Below are 20,210 nucleotides of genomic sequence, written 5' to 3'. Positions count from 1 at the left end.
TCTTGCCATATCTAAACCCGGCAATCATGTTAAAACATACAAACCACCTCATTTTGGTAAGCAAGGGAGTGGTGGAAGAAAAATGATTATATGTCACCATTGTTATGAGCCGGGACATATTAAACCCGTTTGCCCAAAGCTAAATGGAGCATTCAAGCCAAAGGTGGCTTCCGTTGAAGAATCCACCACCAAAGAAGATGACGGCAAGAACGGGGATCTCAAAGATACTCTTGGACAGATCTCCTTGCCTCTTCAACAAATTTTAAAGGTCACTTCTTCCACCTCCGGTGCCGCCATTGCCTCATCATCACTTCCCGGTACGTACTCTTGGATTTTAGATTCCGGAGCTTCTTTTCACATGACCCCTCATGAAAATGCATTAACCAATGTGCACACCAATTCAAAAATGTCTTGTGTCTCTACGGCCGATGGAACTTTTCTCAAAATAAGTGGTGTTGGAACTCTTGATTCTAAAAATGTTCAAAATTTCCTTGTTCCAAAAGTTAGAATAGTTCCAAAATTAAATCTTAACCTCTTTTCCGTTTCTCAAATAGCCGACCATGGATGTGAAATATCTTTCTCATCCCAAGGGTGCTTTGTGCAGGATCTCCGGTCCGGGAAGCGGATTGGGCAAGGCCATAGGAAGGGAGACCTTTATTTTATGGATAATTTAATACTTCCAAATACCTCATTTTGTACTTATGTCCAAGACAAAAATATTGAAACTTGGCATAAAAGGCTTGGACATCCAAGTTACTCTAAAATGTATCTTTTTCCTTTTGGACACAAGTTTTGTAAAGAAAAAGATATAAATTGCAAAGATTGCATTTTTGGCAAAATGAAGTCTACTCCTTTTCCTATTAGATCCTTTGTGACAACAAGACCTTTTGAATTGGTGCATTCCGATGTTTGGGGGCCATCTCCGGTTCTATCTAAAGGTGGTTATTCATATTATGTTACTTTTATTGATGATTATACTAGATATTTATGGATTTATTTTCTTAACTTTAAATCGGAAGTTTTTAACTTCTTTAAAGAATTCCATGCAAAAATTCAAAATCAATTTCAAAGTCAAATATCCATTCTTAGATCCGATTCGGGTGGAGAGTACTTATCAAATGATTTTCAAGCATATCTAAAACAACATGGCATTTGTCATCAAAAATCTTGCCCAAGAACTCCTCAACAAAACGGTCTAGCGGAAAGAAAACATAGGCATATTTTGGAAACCACTAGATCCTTACTCATTTCTAAAAATATTCCTAAAAATTTTTGGGCCGAAGCCGTGTTAACCTCCACCTATTTAATCAATAGGATGCCATCTTCAAAATTGAATAATATCTCTCCTTATGAAAAACTTTTTAATATGACACCCGACTACAATCGTCTTCGGATTTTTGGGTGTAAATGCTTTGTTCTTTTACATAAAAGAGATAAATTGTCACCTAAAGCAATAGAATGTGTATTTTTAGGATATGGTGAAAATCAAAAAGGCTATAGATGCTTTGATCATAAAAACAATAAGTTATTTGTCTCCAAAGATGTAACCTTTTTAGAAGATGAAAATGGATTTGACATATTGGAAAAATCAAATGAAATTGATTATATGTTTATCAATGATCTTTTAGAAGATTCAAATGATGACTCTTTGAGTTATCCGGAAATTTTAGAAAATACTCATGATTCTCATGATGATGATGTATCACCAACTAATGGTGACAATCTCCAAGTATACACTCGGCGTGAGGAAGCCCAACCTATTAGTGCTTTAGAAAAATTCTTGCGGCTTAATGAACCCCTAGAAGAAACCTCCCTTAGGCGTTCTTCTAGAGAATCAATTCCACCTAATAGGTTTGTCTCATATGAAACTCTTTCACCTAAATATAGAGCTTGTCTAATAGCCTTGCATTCTTACTATGAACCCTCCCATTATAATCAAGCAAAAAGTATACCTCATTGGGTTGAAGCAATGAAAGTTGAACTAGATGCTTTAAATAAAGCTAAAACTTAGGAAATAGTTCACCTTCCTCCAAATAAGAAAGCTATAGGATGTCGATGGGTCTACAAAGTCAAAACAAAAAGTGATGGTTCCCTAGAGCGCTATAAAGCTAGATTAGTTGCTAAGGGATACTCACAAGAATATGGCATCGATTATGAGGAGACTTTTGCTCCCGTGGCTCGCATGACAAGCGTTAAAACTTTAATTGCGGTAGCATCATCTAAGAAATGACCTATATTCCAATTAGATGTTAAAAATGCCTTTCTTAATGGTCAGTTGAATGAAGAAGTATATATGGACCCTCCGCCGGGAATCAGTGTTAACCAAGGTCAAACCCTTCGGTTATTAAAAGCCTTATATGGTCTTAAACAAGCCCCTAAGGCTTGGTATGATAGATTTAGTGCTATCATGTTACAATTGGGATTTCGCTCATGTTATACTGACACTGCTCTTTTTGTTAAAAATGCAGGTAATAGTATCATCATCCTTCTGCTTTATGTTGATGATATGATCATCACTGGCAATGATGAAAGCGGTATTCTTAAAGTTAAAAATATGTTAAAACATAATTTTGATATGTCTGATCAGGGTTTTCTCAGGTACTTTCTTGGTATAGAAGTTGCATACTCTCCTCGAGGGTATATACTGTCACAGATGAAGCTTGCTGCAGACATATGTTCCAAATCTGGGATTTCAGATGATAAAAAGGTGGAGACTCCCGAGGTTATCAATGCTAAACTACGACTGGAGGATGGAGTTCTGCTGGACGATCCTACGCCCTACAGGCAACTCATAGGCTCCCTCACCTATCTGACTATCACCAGGCCCGATATTGCTCATGCTGTGCACTCTGCAAGCCAATTTCAGCATGCTCCTACATCTGTGCATATGAGTGCTGTGCTCCGGATCATTCGATATATTAAAAATACTTTGACTAAAGGGCTATTCCTATCCTCAATCTCTTCCTTAGATTTACTAGCTTATACTGATGCTGACTGGGGAGGAAACCCAAATGATCGAATCTCAACTACTGGCTTTTGTGTGTTCCTAGGAGATTCGCTAATTGCTTGGAGGTGCAAGAAACAACAGAAAGTCTCATTGTCTTCTACTGAAGCAGAATACAGGGCTATGGCAACCACTACAATGGAGCTGGTGTGGCTTCGAAGTCTTCTTCAAGATATGGGAGTCGAAATTACCGGGGCTTCGAAGCTTTGTTGCGACAACAAAAGTGCTATCTACATTGCCAGCAACCACACTTTCCATGAGAGGACGAAACATATTGAAATGGACTGTCATTATGTACGTGATGAATATCTTCGTGGGACAGTAACACTGCCATATGTCACTTCAGAATATCAACTTGCCGATTTCTTCACCAAAGCCCTGCGTGCTCCTCGCTTCTTGTTCCTCCTTGGCAAACTTTCGGTCATTCCCCCGTAAAGTTTGAGGGGGGGTGTTAAAACATATGTAATAATACCATAATACCCGATAGGGGTATTATGGTCATTTCACAAAGTACCCCATAGGGGTACTTATTTTGTTTCTCGTATTTCACTATTTTTTATTTTTATTTTTAATTTTATTTTTGTATTTTTTGGATACCGAAAAGGGGCCCCACAATGGAGTCGTTGGGGCCCCCAACGGTCACATATGTGACCGTTGGGGGCTCCCAACGACTCTATTGGGAGCCCCTTTGGTCTCCTCTTCTTATAAATAAGGGGAACCCCCCATGTATGTTGTATTGCTCTTGAGAGCTCCTCTTCAATAATAGTGATATTATTTTTCATGTGTGTAGCCTTTTTATAAGGCCCTTTGTATATCCCTTAGTGGATTTTCTCTCTTGTGCTTGTTGCACTTGTCCGTGTGGGACATAGTGAATGCTTTAGCATTCTTGGTTACTTCCGCTTATTTCATTACAATAACTTGGTGACATTAGGATGACCAAGTCTTTTGTGCCATATGTTTATATCTTTGATCCGGGCAACATTACAAAAAGATTTTGGAACTTGGAGAGATTCCATATAGTATAAGTCTCCTTTTCTAAAGTCTTCCCCAATCAATTTCCCGGACCGACGATCCTGTATTAAACATTTGTCATATGAAAATTTAATATCGCAGCCATGGTCCGAGAGTTGAGAAACAGAGAGAAGGTTTAAGTTAAGTTTAGGTATAAATCTAATTTTTGGAATGAAAAAGTCTTGAGTTTCAAAATTCCCTATTCCTTTAATTTCAAGAGCGGTTCCATCCGCAGTGGAAACAAAAGATGGAGAAGCATGTTTTGAAAAATCGGAAAGTGAAAACATGTTTGGGGACATATGAAAAGATGCACCTGAGTCCAAAAGCCAAGAGACTTTACCTGGAATGGAAGAGGTAGACACGGCGGCGCCGGATGTAGCTCCCTTGAGAAGAGGTTGAAGAGCCTCCACAATTTGATTCAACGAGAGTGTCCCACTTGATGAGGCCTCTTCCTTTTGTGGTACACCGGTGGTGGCCATAGCTAGAAGTTTCTTCCATTTGGGACATACGGGCTTGATATGCCCCGGTTCCTTACAAAAGTGACAAATAGTCTTGCTATAGTCCCTCTTTCCTCTTTGTCCACCATCTCCTCCTTGATTTTGGAATTTAAAATGAGGAGGACGATAGGTCTTTACATTATTTCCGGGTCTTGATACGGCATTAACCTCATTGTTTTCTTCATGATTACAAGGAACCACAAGAACATTTGGTCTTTGTTTACATAAACTCATACGAGTTTCCTCACCACTTAATTTGGTGAGAACATCTTTAAGAGATGGAGGAGAAAATGAGGATAGAAGTGATGACCTTATTTGCTCAAATTCCGGTCTTAACCCATTCAAAAAGTTGAAGAACCGATCTTCTTCAAGTTGCTTTTGGTGGAGTTCAATTGCCTCTCCACTCCATTTTGGTTCAAGCATGGAAAGCTCATCCCAAATGGAGGAGAGGTCGGCATAATATTCTCTAATGGACATTTCACCTTGAGTAAGGGAGAGAGCCTTCTTTTGAAGGTAATACTTATGGGAAAGATCTCTTGATGTATACATTTTTTCGAGATAATGCCAAGCTTCCGATGCTTTCTTGAACTTGATAATGTTGGCATTAATCTTTGTTTCGACGGATGCGAAGAACCAAGAAAGAATCTTGAAGTTCTTCATTTCCCATTCGTCGTGCTTCTTGGAGTATTCTTCAAGAGCTTTGATCCTTTCTTCTCCCTCAAGAATCTTGATTTCATTTCCGTCCATCATGGTTATTTTGGGTTCCGGTTCCGGAATTGAACCTTGCACATAACCCCATAATCCTTTACCTTTTATGTGAGCCTCCATGTTCCCGGCCCAAATATGGTTGTTGGACCCATTCAACTTGAAGCCAAGCGCGAAGTGAGACTCTTTTTCACCCATTATGGAGAAAAGAAAAGGAGAGGGAGGCGTACCAACACAATGCTTCAACTTCTAGCTTGCACAAGATCCTTCTAAAATATTTGAGAAGCGAGATCCACCACTTCTACTTCTAAGAATCCGAAGGCACGGTTTTCGAGGCACTTGAAAAAAGAAGAATCCCACGATCCTTGATCACCAATCGAGCTCTGATACCATGTGAAATTGTCTACGAAGAGACAATACGCATATACGCACAAATACTTTGAAAAAGAAGTGCACAAAAGCACTCTCACAACACTTGAACAAAATACGCAAAAAGCGTATAAATAATAAACATGCAATAATGCATGTACTTCATAAAAAGCAAATGCTTGAGACTCTCAAGCTTCGGAAAATACAAAGGGGGAACACCCCTATTTATACAAGAAGGAAGAAGGCAAGAGGGGGCTCCCCAAAGGAGTCGTTGGGGAGCTCCCCAATGCACTTTTTGAGAGTGCAAAAAAGAAAAAATAAAAATTAAAAGAATTGCAAAAATAGTGGAAAAATTACAGCATATTCCAAATGGAATATGCGCAAAATGTAAAATGACAAAAATACCCTTTCGGGTAAAAAAAGGGAGAAAAATGTATAAATATATATACTTATATATAGAGATACGTATACATATAATATATGTATACGTATCTCTATGTATATAAGTATATATATTTATACTTACAATATTGATTTTGAGTGTACATTTTAACAAGCAAGGCCATAGGAGAGGAGACCTCTGTTGTGTGGATTTTTTGTCTCTTTCATTCAAGTTTTTTTGTAATCATATTCAAAACAAAGATGTAGCTACTTTGCACAAAAGACTTGGTCATCCTAGTGCCTCAAAATTTGTTTTTTTTTAAGATTTTTTTGTAATGAAAAAGAATTTATTTGCAATGATTGCATTATTTAAAAAATGCATACTTCTCTCTTTCCAAGTAGTAGTTTTGTCTCTAGAAAACCTTTCGAGTTGGTGTATTCGGATGCATGGGACCGACACCCTTCATGTCAAAAGAAGGATATTTGTATTATCTTATTTTCATTGATGATTTCACTAGATATGCTTTGGGTATACTTCGGTTTAAATTAAAATTTTCTCTTTTTTTAAAGAATTTTATATGCTTATCAAAAGTCAATTTCAAACCAATATTTTTACTTTTTTATTGGATTCGGATGGAGAATATATGTCAAATGAACTTCGAGGCTGTTTAAAACAAAATGGAATTATTCATCAAAGATCTTGTCCAAAAACTCCACAACAAAATGGTCTTGCAGAGACGAAGCATAGGCATATAATTGAAACAACTAGAACTTTACTAATTTGGGCCGAAGTCATGCTTACTGCTATATATTTAATCAATAAAATGCCTTCTTCTCTTAAAAATGTTTCACCTTTTGAAAAATTGTTTAAAATATCCCTGGATTTCAAAAGATTAAGAGTTTTTATTGCAAATGTTTTTTCCTTTTTTAAGGAAAAGACAAGCTATCACCAAAAGCTATAGAATGTGCTTTTATTAGATATGGTGAAAATAAAAAAGGATATAAGTGTTATGATTTAAAAAATGATAAACTATATATTTTAAGAAATGTAACATTTTTAGAAGATTAAAATGGATTTAATCAAAGTTCTCCTAAAAAGGAAATTGACTACTCTTTTTTATTTGACTTATTACCTAGAAAGAATACCAAAATATCTAGTATAATTGATTGTGATAATATTGAATGTATTGATGAGGAAAATCCTCTTGATATTAATGGGGATAATTCTCTTAATGAAATTCGTATTTATACTCGACGTGAAGGAGAGAATCAACTGTGTGCCTTTGAAAAGTACTCACAAGGTCAATAATTAGAAGAACCTATTGTAGAACCTCTACCTAGAAAGACTCAAGCGATCTCTAAGCCTCCTAATAAATTTGTGTCCTACGAATCTTTTTCCCTAAGATATAAGGCTTATCTTATGACCATTCATGCCTGTCATGAACCTTCGAACAACAATGAGGTTAAGCAAACTCCCCATTGGATAGATGATATGAGATTGGAATTAGAGACTTTTATAGAGCCGACACTTGAAAAATTGTAGACCTACCCATAGTAAAAAGGGTTATAGAATGTAGACGAGTTTTTAAAGTCAAAACCAAGATTAATGGTTCCTTAAAAAGGTATAAAGCTAGGTTGGTTGTTAAGGAATACTCATAAGAATATGGGATTGACTATGAAAAAACTTTTGCCTCTGTTGCTAGAATAACTATTGTTAGGGCCATATTTGCTTTAGCATGCATTAACAATTAGCCATTTATTAGTTAGATGTCAAGAATGTGTTTCTTAATGGTGATCTTTGTGAATATGGATCTTTCGCTCGGGTTTAACATTGAAAAGGGTAAAATTCTCAAACTTAAAAAGACTCTTTAAGATCCAAAGGCCTGGTATGATCGATTCAGAAGAGTTATTATTGATAGTGGTTTTATCTCATGTTATATTGGCACTACTCTTTTTGTTAGTAATGCATGAAACAACATAATTGTCTTATTATTAAATGTTGATGATATGATTATCACTGAAAGTGATAAAAAGGGTACTAAAGAGATTAAAAATATTCATAAACAAAATTTTGATATGTCTGAACTTGGCTTTCTGAAGTATTTTTTAGGTATCAAAGTTGCTTATTCCCCCATGGGACATGTTCTTTCTCATATGAAACTTATAGCATATATAAATTGCTAGATCCGGCTTGACTGATGAAAAGGAAGAATATACTCCAAAAGTGATCAAAGTTGAATATAGGGCGATGACAACTATCACTACTGAAATTGTTTGGCTAAGAAGTCTGCTCAAAGATATGGGTGTCATCATCTCCACTCCATTGAGGATGTGTTGTGATAATAAGAGCGCTATGTATATTGCTAGCAACTACACCTTACATGAACGAACAAAGCAAATAGAGATTGACTGCCATTATGTTTGAGAAGAATTTCTGAAGGGCACTATTGAACTCCCTTATGTCACATCAGAGTATCAACTTGCGGATTTCTTCACCAAACCCTTATTGTCATCTCATTTTTTTTTCTCCTAAGCAAACTTTCAGTTATCTCACTGTCAGTTTAAGGGGGTGTTATATATATATGTGTGTGTGTCTTCTCTTGTAATAAGTAATACACTTTAGGGGTATTTTTGTAATTCTATATGTGTAATAGGTTCTTCCCATTAGGGATTGATTTGATATTTTTTTATTTCTTTTATTTTTTTTTTGTCTTTCCATTTTTATGTAAGGGCATTATGGTCTTTAGGCCATATAGCTGTTGGGGGCCTCCCCAACAGCTGTAATGGCCCCACTTTAGTCTCTCTCTTTAGCCTATATAAGGTACGTCTTGTCCCCTTTGTTGTAATGCTTTTCTTAAGCTTTTTATAAATTATTTTTATTATTTACTTGTGTTCTCTCTCTCTCTTTGCGAGGTATGCCTTTGTGGCTTTTTGTATTTGATTGTGCACACTTTGTACTCTTGTAGCCCTTAAGTGGCATTTTACTTGTGCACACTTTGATTTCATTAATGCATATGCATATAAGAATTGGTTGTGTATGCTCAACATTTTTTCAGTACTGCTAGACCTCAGTGTTTTTTTTATGGGGCTTATTATAATTAGGACTCATGTTTCCAGATTTTCCTTGCCAAACTTGCAAGAGTGCGGTGAAACTGCCCGAATGGAAAACTATGGAAGGGTGGGATATTATGTTGATGAGATTTGTCTAATGAGGTCTCAACGGTCCTTTTTTTTCACGCATATATTTTGTATCACTTAAGGAGCCTATCTACATAAAACACCAAGAACTGAATGTGTGGTCATGAGATCGCATGCACTGACAATTTTAGAGCTGTTTTGCATCTTCTGCCACTAAAATATTATAAGATACAATTTCTATTACGCATAATTGATTGGAGCAGAGGATGTTAATATCATATTCAATTCTGATTTTGTTTCTAAACTTGCTGTTTCTGGGTTGGTGAAGTAAATTTATGTAGCATCCATCATCATAGTTGTGAGGTGCAATGATTTCAGAGTAAGAGGCTATTTCTGTGGTGCAGGCTGGAATCTAACTATAAAGTCAACCTGTTTTTGGTTGTGAGAACAAGTAGTTTATTATTGAATAATCTACAACAATATAATGTCTTCGGCAAACATGGCACAGACCTATGCTTATTTTGTAATACAATCTTTATAGGGTTCTCCGTTCTTTTGAAATACTAATGTACTATTATTTGCTGAATCATCTAACTTCTGTATCATATGAACCCAGGTTATTGCTGAAAGCCTTTCTGAGGAGGAAATTGCAGGCTTAAGAGAAATGTTCAAGGCAATGGATACTGACAATAGTGGTGCAATTACTTTTGATGAACTTAAAGCTGGTTTGATAAGACATGGATCTAATCTAAAAGAATCTGAGATACGTGCTCTTATGGAAGCGGTGAGAATCTTTACTTTCTGAAAAAATATTTCCTAGTTTTGTTAGATAACTAATAGAGTTATGTCATTGTATTTTCATGTTTGCTAATCCAGGTGGCCTGCCACTTGCTTAGTGTAATAGAATGGTTATGATAATAGTTGATGCCTGATCTTTCTGCCTTGGTGTGAGAATGTAATTTGACTGTGATGTACCTAGCTATTCTGGATGTTCCATGGCATAGCGATAAAGATGCTTTTACACATAGGTCATGAACCATCCAATGAAAAGATTCGGTGAATAGCATTGCATGAATGTCTCCAGTATGTACTAGTACAGGTTATCTGATTTCATTGTTGCTGATATAAAATGAATAGTCATACAGTTTTCAGTTTTCAAGATCCTTTTTGGGTGTCAGGGGATGTTCTTCTAAAAAGAAAATAAATTGAAAATGTTCATGCATTAATTGTTATTAAAGTTTATGATAAATGTTGGTTTAATTGGAAACTTTCTTTTTCTAACTCTAGAAGAAGGCTATGATGTTAGACTTGAGTTACAAATAGGGATGTAAATGGGTTGGACTCGGGTCAGATCTTGGCAATAATGAGTCCGACCTAATTGGATTCAGATGGGATCAGCTAAAACTGAATCCGGACTGACTAACTTAAAATCTGACATTTGCATGTATTTGGATTTGGATTCTAGTCAGATTCAGATCTTGTTTATTTTTTGGATACAAAACTCAATACTGAGTCCGGATCTGGCTAATCGGATTCATATTCAGGTCAGATGTTGGGTAATATCTGACCTGTCAACATCCCTAGCTACAAAGTACAAAGCGAAGATAACAGTGGACTGTGATATTGAGTAAAGTCTAAGAGAATATATGATCATGAGTGTTCCATCAAGCATAATTCATAGTCTACTTGGTGCAAATAGGATTCTCTTTGTGGTCATAAAAATGGCTGGATGGTTAGAGTCACACTATCTTAAACAAGCGACTTTGTGTTCAGATCCCATTGGCAGCAGCAACCCATAGCTTGACTATCTATGAAAAATTTGTTTCTTTGCACGAAGTAGTGTTTGTCTTTTTCTTTAGCGCTGCTCTCTTGTTATACTCATTGTATTGTTTCTTCTTGTTTGCTTGGTACTGATTCTTTATATAAATCATTTTGCATGCTATGTTACCGCGACATGGCACTTAGGGTGTTGTACCGTGTCAACACGGGTACTGGTACCTGGACATGGCATTTGCCGTGTCCTATATTATATATTATATTTTCAATATATAATATATATTTTAGATATATAATATATTATATATTTTCAGTATATATTGTAGATACATAATTATATATTTTTCAGTATATATTTAGTTGTGTCCCCCTACCCACATTTTTTGGAATTTCCATGTCGTACCCTCCATACCCATACCCGTACCCGTACCCAGGTGACATAGTTTGCATGTTTTATTCATTGTCCTGGTGATTCCTCCAATGGCCATTCACTCTTTGGATTATATCGTTGAATCAAAGTAACGATGTTAAAAGGGACTGGAGCAAAATTGGTACAGCAGATTTATTTAGAGATTATCCTAATTGCAATAGAAATTGCCTAAAGAGATGTGTTTTGCATTTGTGTTTTTTAGTATAATACAGAGATATGTTTGTCATTACACAGATATGCTTGTCATTGTGATGTCATGTGTGGTTTTAGCTGCACATGCATGTTTTACTTCCATATGCCTAAAGCACTATAGCGAGAAACAACTGACCAGCCAAATATACAATGTGATGGCTAACAGTGGCACATTATTCACAGGTTTTGGTTTAGTCATGGTCATGTTAGGACTTTAAAATTTAAATTATACAAAATGAAAAATAGAGATTGAAGGTGATGGATGGTGGGTTGATTAACAAGATCTTAACTAGACCCTTCAAACTGATATGCGCTAGCTTGTACATTAACAAATTGGGAACTATGTTTTTTCTTGTCGTCCTTAACATGAATAGGACATATCCATGTTAAAATATGGTATGCATATGGATCTAGATCCAGATCCATACGCACGTTATGTTTTAACTTTTAACACATACTCAATGCCATTTCATTAATGGCATGTTTGTAATTTTTCCAGCTATTGTATTTTTACCTATTTATAATGTTTAGGGCTGGGAGGTTGGGTTAACGTGCGCCGCCCCCAGCCATTGTGAATCTCCCTCTTCTCTCTCTCTCTTTTCTAAGTTTCTGCAGTGAAGGCTGAGCCCCACACAGAATCTTTTATGGTATCAGAGCACGGTTGCAGAACCCTACCAGACGTGTGTTCAGCGAGTCTTGGTAACTTCTGAAGGAACAGTTTCTAATACACCTCTTTGTCCATTCCTCCTTCAATTCTTCCTCCTTCACGGTAACTTTTGCACTCGTTTTTTTTTTCTTCTGATTCTTGTTCATCGGTAACTTCCTGGTAACTTCTGATTCCTGGTAACTTCTGCAATCAATCAGTTTTTTTTTTTATTTCATTCCTCTTCTTCACAGTACTGCAATCATCACCATCTGTCTCTCTTCTTCAGCATCAACGTCTGCAACATCATTAACGTCTGCAGTTTTCACATCAACGACTGCAGTTTTCCCTCTTTAACTGCAGTTTCCTCTCTTTGATTGCAGTCTCTTTGATTGCAATCCCTTTGATTCGTGTTTTCCCTCTTTGATTGCAATCAAATCTAATGCAGTTATTGAGTATTTTTTGATTTATTTCCTCTTTGATTACAAAAGTTTCCTTTTCTATTACTGTTTAATGATTTCTGTGCAACGCCTATAGGCAGGTTATAACAGTCTATAATCTCGACCCTAAAAAAAAAGGGTTTACGTCTATTAATATCACGGGTGCATCCCTTATTAAAGTTCTATTGATTGATTAAGTGATCTTCAATTTTCTTCTCTTTCTCTTCATTCGTCTTGTTCGTTTATTCGTTGTCCCATTGATATGGATTACTCTTCGTCATCTACCTTGTCCTTCGGTCCCTCTGCAAATTTCTTAAGTCAACTTGTTACAGAAAAACTTACTCACTCTAATTTTTTGACCTGGAAGAGACAAATACTTCCTTTTATACGGAGTCAGGATCTCGATGAACATCTGGATGGTTTGGTTCCTATACCACCACGGTTTATTTTGCAGGAAACCACCAATGAGAAGGGTGACACAATTACTATTTCCTTTAAGAATCCAGATTATACAGCCTGGAGGAAGCGGATCAGTCTTTGGTTGCTTATATTACGTCAACACTATCTCAAGAAGTGTTGGTTACTCTTTCAGATGATTGCACTGCGACGGATCTGTGGAGTAAGTTGTCTCAGACATACTCTCAGATATCAGAAGCTCGAGTTATGTACTTAAAAAATGAGTTTCAAAGTTTGAAGAAAGACTCCATGCCAGTCATGGAATACATAGGCAGCTTGAAGAGTATTATTGACCAATTGGCGGTTACTGGAAGTGCTATTTCAGATAAAGATAAAGATAAAGTTCAACAACTCCTCAATGGATTGGGCCCTGATTTTGACATGTTTACCACAGCTTTGTCATGCCTTCCTCACTTGCCTACTTTTGACGATCTTCAAGCGAAACTTCTCCAGCATGAGATGATTATGAAACAAAGAGCAGAAGGAAATAAATCAGTTCGTTCTCATTCAGTTTTGGCCATGGACACTTCTGTCGGTTTTGGACGAGGAAATGGAGGGCATCAAGGAGGCAGAGGCCGCGAACGTTTTGGGCAGGGAGGTCGTGGTATCTTGTCTACACCTAATATTTCTGGTGTTTTTAATACAGGGAATCAGAGGATAGTGCCCACTTGTTTCTTATGTAACAAAAGAGGACATGTGAAAGCTGATTGTTGGTTTAATCTACAAAATAGAGGAAAAATAAACAAAATTGAAAATAAGTCAGCTACTACTGTGGACACGAAAGCGCCATCTACAGATATGCAACAACTTTTGTTATCAGCACTGTCACAGATGACGATCAAGCAAAATGAACAAGGCGAGTGGTATGTTGATTCCGGCACTGCCACTCATGTTACGGGTAATGTCGGTAAGTTATCTCACTTATTGCCTTATTCTGAAAAAGGTAGTATAGTTACGGGAGATGGAACTTGTCACTCCATTAGTTATACTGGCAGTGCACATATCCCTATGTCAGAGTCCTCACTTCACTTGTCCAATGTTCTCCTTGCTCCTAATATTAAAAAGAACATTGTTTCTGTAGCTAAACTTGTTGACGATATGAATTCTTTCGTCGAATTTACTCTCTCTTCTGTTTATGTTAAGGATCTACGAACGAAGGAGACGTTCGCTAAGGGGGAGCGACAAGGAAACATGTACGTCTTCAAGGAGATTCCCTCAATGTCTTCACCTTCAACCCCAGTCCTCCAGTTGAAGTCGTCCAAGCATTCTTCAGTGTCTTCGCCTTCAGAGTCTTTGTTTTTCCCTTCGTTGGAAGTTTTTAATTCATCTCATTGTAATAAGTCAGATATTTGGCACAGTCGTTTGGGCCATTGTAGTCGGGGCTTCCTTGAAAGTCTTGTATCTGATGGTGTTCTTCTAGAGTCTAGTTTATGTTCATTTTTAGATAATAATAAATGTTCCTCATGCGAACTCTGCAAAAGCCATGTTCTTCTGTTTCATATTATTAATAAAAGGGCTTCAAAGCCATTTGAGATTATTTGTTCCGATGTTTGGGGACCCGCACCTATTCCTTCTCTTTCTGGTAGTCGTTACTATGTTATCTTTATTGATTCTTATTCCCGTTATACTTGGATATATGTCTTGAAACATAAGTATGAAGTTTTTCAAGTATTTCGAGAATTTTATTCGATGGTCAAAACAAAGTTTTCCTGTGATATTGTGCATTTACAATGTGATGGTGGGGGCGAGTATTCATCAAACGAGTTTATTGCCTTTCTTCGGGATAAAGGAATAAGTCGACAGGTTTCTTGCCCTCATACACCTCAACAAAATGGGGTTGCGGAAAGGAAACACAGGCATATTGTCGAGAGTGCGATGAGCATGTTATATGATAGCAATGTGCCCGTTAGTCTCTGGACAGAAGTTTTTCATACATCTGTTCATGTCATAAATCGTCTTCCTATGGCACTTCTGGATCAACACTCTCCATATTATACTTTATTTGGGCAACATCCTTCTTATGATGAGTTGCGTGTTTTTGGTTGTGTATGTTATGTACATATTGATTCATCTCTGCGAAATAAGTTTCAGGACAAGGCCGTTAAGTGCAGATTCGTTGGGTATGTGGATGAATACAAAGGCTATCGATGCTATGATCCTACTACAAAACGTATTAGGACCTCTAGGAATGTTGTTTTTGATGAACAAAATTTTTAGGTAAATGACTCTGAAGCGTTGTCATCTCGAGAAGTAGAGGTATATGATCCATGGATGAGCGCATATCTTTTTGCTAATACAGAAGAAACATGTCAGGCGAATTGTACTTCATTTGGCTTGAGCCGGGGGTTGGATGACTCACAGATGTGTGTTGAACCAACCCCAGTAGAACGCTTCTCTTGACAGATATACACTAGACGGGACAAAAATATAAAGCAGAGGAATATGGAAAGCATCGCTAATGATCCGGCTCAAAGGCCGTCACGCATTAGGCATCCTATTCAACGATGGGTGAGTTATGAGACCTTTTCTCTTGATTTCCAGTTGTTTATGTCTCAACTCACAAAACAGGATGAACCCACTTGCTTTAATCAAGCTCTTCAATCTCGTCATTGGACTGAAGCTATGAATGAAGAAATGGAAGCACTTCATGAGTGTCAGACTTGGGAAATAGTACATCGGCCAGAAGGAAAGAATGTAGTTGGCTCAAAATGGGTTTATAAAACAAAGTATAAGCCTGAAGGAAGTATTGACAGATATAAAGCGCGACTTGTTGCTCGGGGATTCACACAACAATATGGTGAGGATTACGATGAAACTTTTAGTCCAGTAGTCAAAATGGGTACAATTCGTGTCATCATATCCCTAGCAGTCGATCGAGGATGGAGGCTTAGCCAGATGGATGTTAAAAATGCATTCTTGCATGGAACTTTAAAGGAAGAAGTGTATATGGAGCAACCTCCTGGTTATGCCGAAAAAGGATCCTACTGCCTAGGTGTGCAAACTAAGGAAATCTCTGTATGGGTTGAAACAAGCGTCCCGTTCTTGGTTTGAAAGTTTCTCTATGCAAATTCAAAGCTATGGTTTTAGAAGATGCTCTCTGGACCACTCGCTCTTTATTTACCAAAAGACAGGCATCATTATACTTCTTCTTATATATGTTGATGACATTGTGATCACTGAGAGCTCAGATAATCATGTGCAAGACGTGAAGCAATTTTTAATGAAAACTTTCAAGATGAAAGATTTAGGGGAGTTGAGATACTTCCTTGGTGTGGAAGTTGACAGGCAACAAGACACATTGACACTCATGCAACAAAAATACACTTTTGATCTTCTAAAAAGAGCCATGATGACGAATTGCAAACCAGTTAGCACTCTGAGTGTATTACATCAAAGGCTGAGCTCTGAAGATGGCCATCTTTGTGTCAACCCAACAACGTATAGAAGCCTTGTGGGGATGCTGCAGTACTTGACTTTTATCAGACCTGATATAGTATATGCTGTCAATCAGGTATCCCAGTTTATGCATGCTCCAACGGAAGGTCATATGGAAGCTGTGAAGCGCATTTTACGATATTTAAAAGGAACTATAGGAGATGGACTTGTTTATCGCAAGAACGATAACCTGCATAGAGGGCATGAACTCATCACTTATACAGACGCAGATTAGGTAGGGGATCCAGATGAGAGACGATCTGTCTCTGGATATTGTGTATATATTGGACACAATTTAGTGTCCTGGAGCAGCAGAAAACAAAAGGCAGTGGCACGGTCAAGTACAGAGGCTGAATACAGGTCGATGGTTGCAGGCACGGCAGACGCTACATGGATTAGACACTTATTGAGTGATCTTGGAGAGACAATTATTCGATCATTTCTTCTATGTGACAATTAAAGCGCAATAAACATTGCATGCAATCCTATTCAGCATAGCAGAACGAAGCACATTGAGATTGATCAACATTTTATACGGCAGAAAGTCGAGATGAAGGAGACAGAACTACGTCATGTTCGAACAGAAGATCAAGTGGCAGACTTGTTTACCAAGGGGTTAACAGGACATCAATTTTGGTATTTGAAGAGCAAGTTGTACATGCTCCAAGACCACGTACAACTTGAGGGAGGGTGTTAAAATATGGTATGCGTATGGATCTGGATCCAGATCCATACGCACGTTTGGTTTTAACTTTTAACACATGCTCAATGCCATTTCATTAATGGCATGTCTGTAATTTGTCCAGCTATTGTATTTTTACCTATTTATAATGTTTAGGGCTGGGAGGTTGGGTTAAAGTGCGCCGCCCCCAGCCATTGTGAATCTCCCTCTTCTCTCTCTCTCTCTTTTCTTAGTTTCTGCAGTGAAGGCTGAGCCCCACACAAAATCTTTTAATCCACAGTTTCATGTCAAAGCCAAATTTGGTTCTTTTCCGGCACCTTCAACAACTTAATCCTCAAAGTTTTCCTAGCTGAAAAAGTAACTTTTCTTGTTAAGAATTTTTACTACAGATAGCTAGATTTTCAAATATACCGTTTTAAGACATTATTGCTTTTGATTTTGTGCAAAATTACTGTTTGATTTGCGCTTTACATTCAATATGTAGGCTTTTAAGGTTAGACTAGTGCTAAAGTCCTTATGAGAGGTTTATTAGATTGTAGAACCTCTAATGCAAAATGAGCAATTCCTTTGCGTAACCCCATCATCGCTATCATATATTTGTCCATGACCACCATAGATATTTGAAAATTGAGGAGCCGTATATTTCTTTTGCTGCCTAACATGAGTAAGCATATTGGTAACTCAAAAGCCCTTTTTTTAGATGTCTATACCTGCTTGTACTCCTTCAATAATTCAAACCTGCCACAGCATAAAAACAGAAAGGTGCTTCTCTTTGTATGACCTTTTTTGTGCAGACATAAGAGAAATAGATTTCAAGATTGACTTCTTTTTCTGATTGTATCAAATTTATGACATTAAATTTTACTATATCTGTTACGATGTCATTTGCTTCCAAAATGGCTAGTTTTAAGTTCTTTTGACCTGCAAGTTGAATCTAGGCATCTCTGACTGCCATTATCTTCATTGAAAGGAAAGCAACTCCATCCAGCAGCCACCACCATTTTATTATCCATATTATTGTGCTTGCAACCATATCACCAGAGGTGCCTTCAGGCAGGTTATTTATTTCATGAAACAGTAGTCTTATGTGGATGACCAAAACTTAAGCATCTTTGTTTGCAAGCACCATTTTCCCAAAATTGTAGCTCCTCCATGCATGTGTGTGTGCATGTTACATGGATCTAAATGTAACTATGTGTTTCAGGCTGATGTCGACAACAGTGGTACCATTGACTATGGGGAGTTCATAGCTGCTACAGTTCATCTCAATAAACTAGAGCGTGAAGAACATCTAAGTGCAGCATTTTCATATTTCGACAAGGATGGTAGTGGTTATATAACCATTGACGAACTCCAGCAAGCTTGTTTTGAGCATAATATGACAGATGTCCTTCTTGATGATATCATCCGGGAAGTTGACCAAGACAATGTGAGTAATAGCTTCCTAGGCTGTTGGATACTACTCGAAGTAATTTTACCTTGAAGACCAAGATATGCTCATCATCTTACCAAAATCTCACAATCGTCTCTCATAAATGCAACATCCAATGACATAAAACGACCTTACAGATTATAGTGTTTTTATCTTTTGCGGTGATTTTTCAACATTTAGTAACACAAGTATACTGGTTTCATTGAGTGTTCTGAACATTTTTGAAATGTGCAAGCCCATCTGGGAAAGCAAAATTTATTTCGGCAGATATGGATTTGGATTTTGGTTTCGGATCCAGACTCAAATACATGTCCAATAAAAATTTAGCTTTAAATTCAGTTTAAAGCTTTAAATTAAAGTTAGTTGGGGTTAAGAAGACTCCTAAAGTAATTAAACCAACTTTAGAAATTCGAAAATATTTAATTAACTATTATATAATCAATAATTAATTAATTAAATAAATTTTATTAATTCCGAAAATTCAATTTAGGGCTGATTCGGACTTCTTAAAAGAGTCCTCATACTTACCTAAGAAGACTCAAGAGGAATTAAGGACTTTTAAAAGAATTGAAAAGTTTTGAAAAAAAAGTCAACAAAGAGGTATTTTGAAAACAAGAGAGAGAGAGAGAGAGAGTTCCAAAATTTTGGAAACTCTCCTTCTCTAGCCCATTTAGAGAGGGCTGGAGAAGGGGGGGGGGGGGGGGAGGGCGTCACCCCCTCTCACTCTCTATATATAAAAAATAAAGAGGAGAGAGAGGAAAAGAAAGAAAGAGGGAAAGAGGAGAGAGAGGAAAAGAAAGAGAAGGAGAGGAAGGAGGAAGAAGAAGAAGGCAGACCTTCTTCTCCAGCCATCTGATATCTTTCACCGGTGGTTTTCATTGATTTTTTCGATTTCACGCAAAGGTACGGGTCTCCTCTTTTGGACCAAGTGAGAAATCGAATGCCGATTCGATTTTCATGCAATATTTGGTGTGAATCCATGATCAAAGGGTGAATCTATATATTCACTCTAGAATACATGGATTCCCTTTTCACATGTGCGTTTTTTATTCTTTTCACACTTTAAAACAAAATCTGTATATGTATTTTTTTCATGCTAGAATAAGATTTATTTCATGATATCTATGGCTTGTTAAATGCTTGCCTTATGGTAGTTTTGATGTTTCATGAACATCTTCTTGAAAGATCAAGCAGACATGTTGTTGTGGCTAGATTTAGAATCTGTTTATGCATGCCTGCCTTAGCAAGAATCTGTACAAGTGTGTCATGAAATAATGCTTAATTGATTATTGACCATGACATGAAAGCATATTCCATGGTGAGTTAATGTTTCATGAAAAACGTCAATAGCATGACCATTTGATTTGGTTGTGAGCATACATGAATATAACTATGGCTAAGCATGCATATTTGAGCCACGAATGTTGTATATGCATGATTGTACAATTTGAATAGGTTTACAACATGTTTCACCCATGTAACTATACATTGTCCATGCATAGTTTTAAAGAAAAAAATTTCTGGTAGTATAGAATGTGTTTTTTTTTTGGGTTTCATGGTCTGGCCAGACCTGGCAGTGCCATGTCACAGAATTATCCTAATTCTGAGGGATTTTTTTT

General features: G+C 37.1%; 1 protein-coding gene across 4 annotated transcripts in view; it reads left to right on the top strand.

Moving 5' to 3' along the window:
• LOC149817955 (calcium-dependent protein kinase 26-like) overlaps positions 1–20,210 on the top strand; it is a 37,599-nt gene that overhangs the window by 16,708 nt on the left and 681 nt on the right. For all 4 annotated transcript variants that reach the window (XM_089985650.1, XM_089985651.1, XM_089985653.1 and 1 more), the window contains exons 6-7: positions 9,722–9,889; positions 18,364–18,588. In XM_089985650.1, the coding sequence (XP_089841776.1) occupies positions 9,722–9,889; positions 18,364–18,588 (393 nt within the window). The remainder of the gene's footprint in view (positions 1–9,721; positions 9,890–18,363; positions 18,589–20,210) is intronic.

This window comes from Nuphar pumila, chromosome 13 (assembly GCF_984573655.1).
Source record: "Nuphar pumila chromosome 13, dmNupPumi1.hap1.1, whole genome shotgun sequence".
In the NCBI taxonomy this organism is placed as follows: Eukaryota; Viridiplantae; Streptophyta; class Magnoliopsida; order Nymphaeales; family Nymphaeaceae; genus Nuphar; species Nuphar pumila.
The sequence above is the reverse complement of the archived record's forward strand: the minus strand, read 5'-3'. Positions and strand labels throughout refer to the sequence as shown.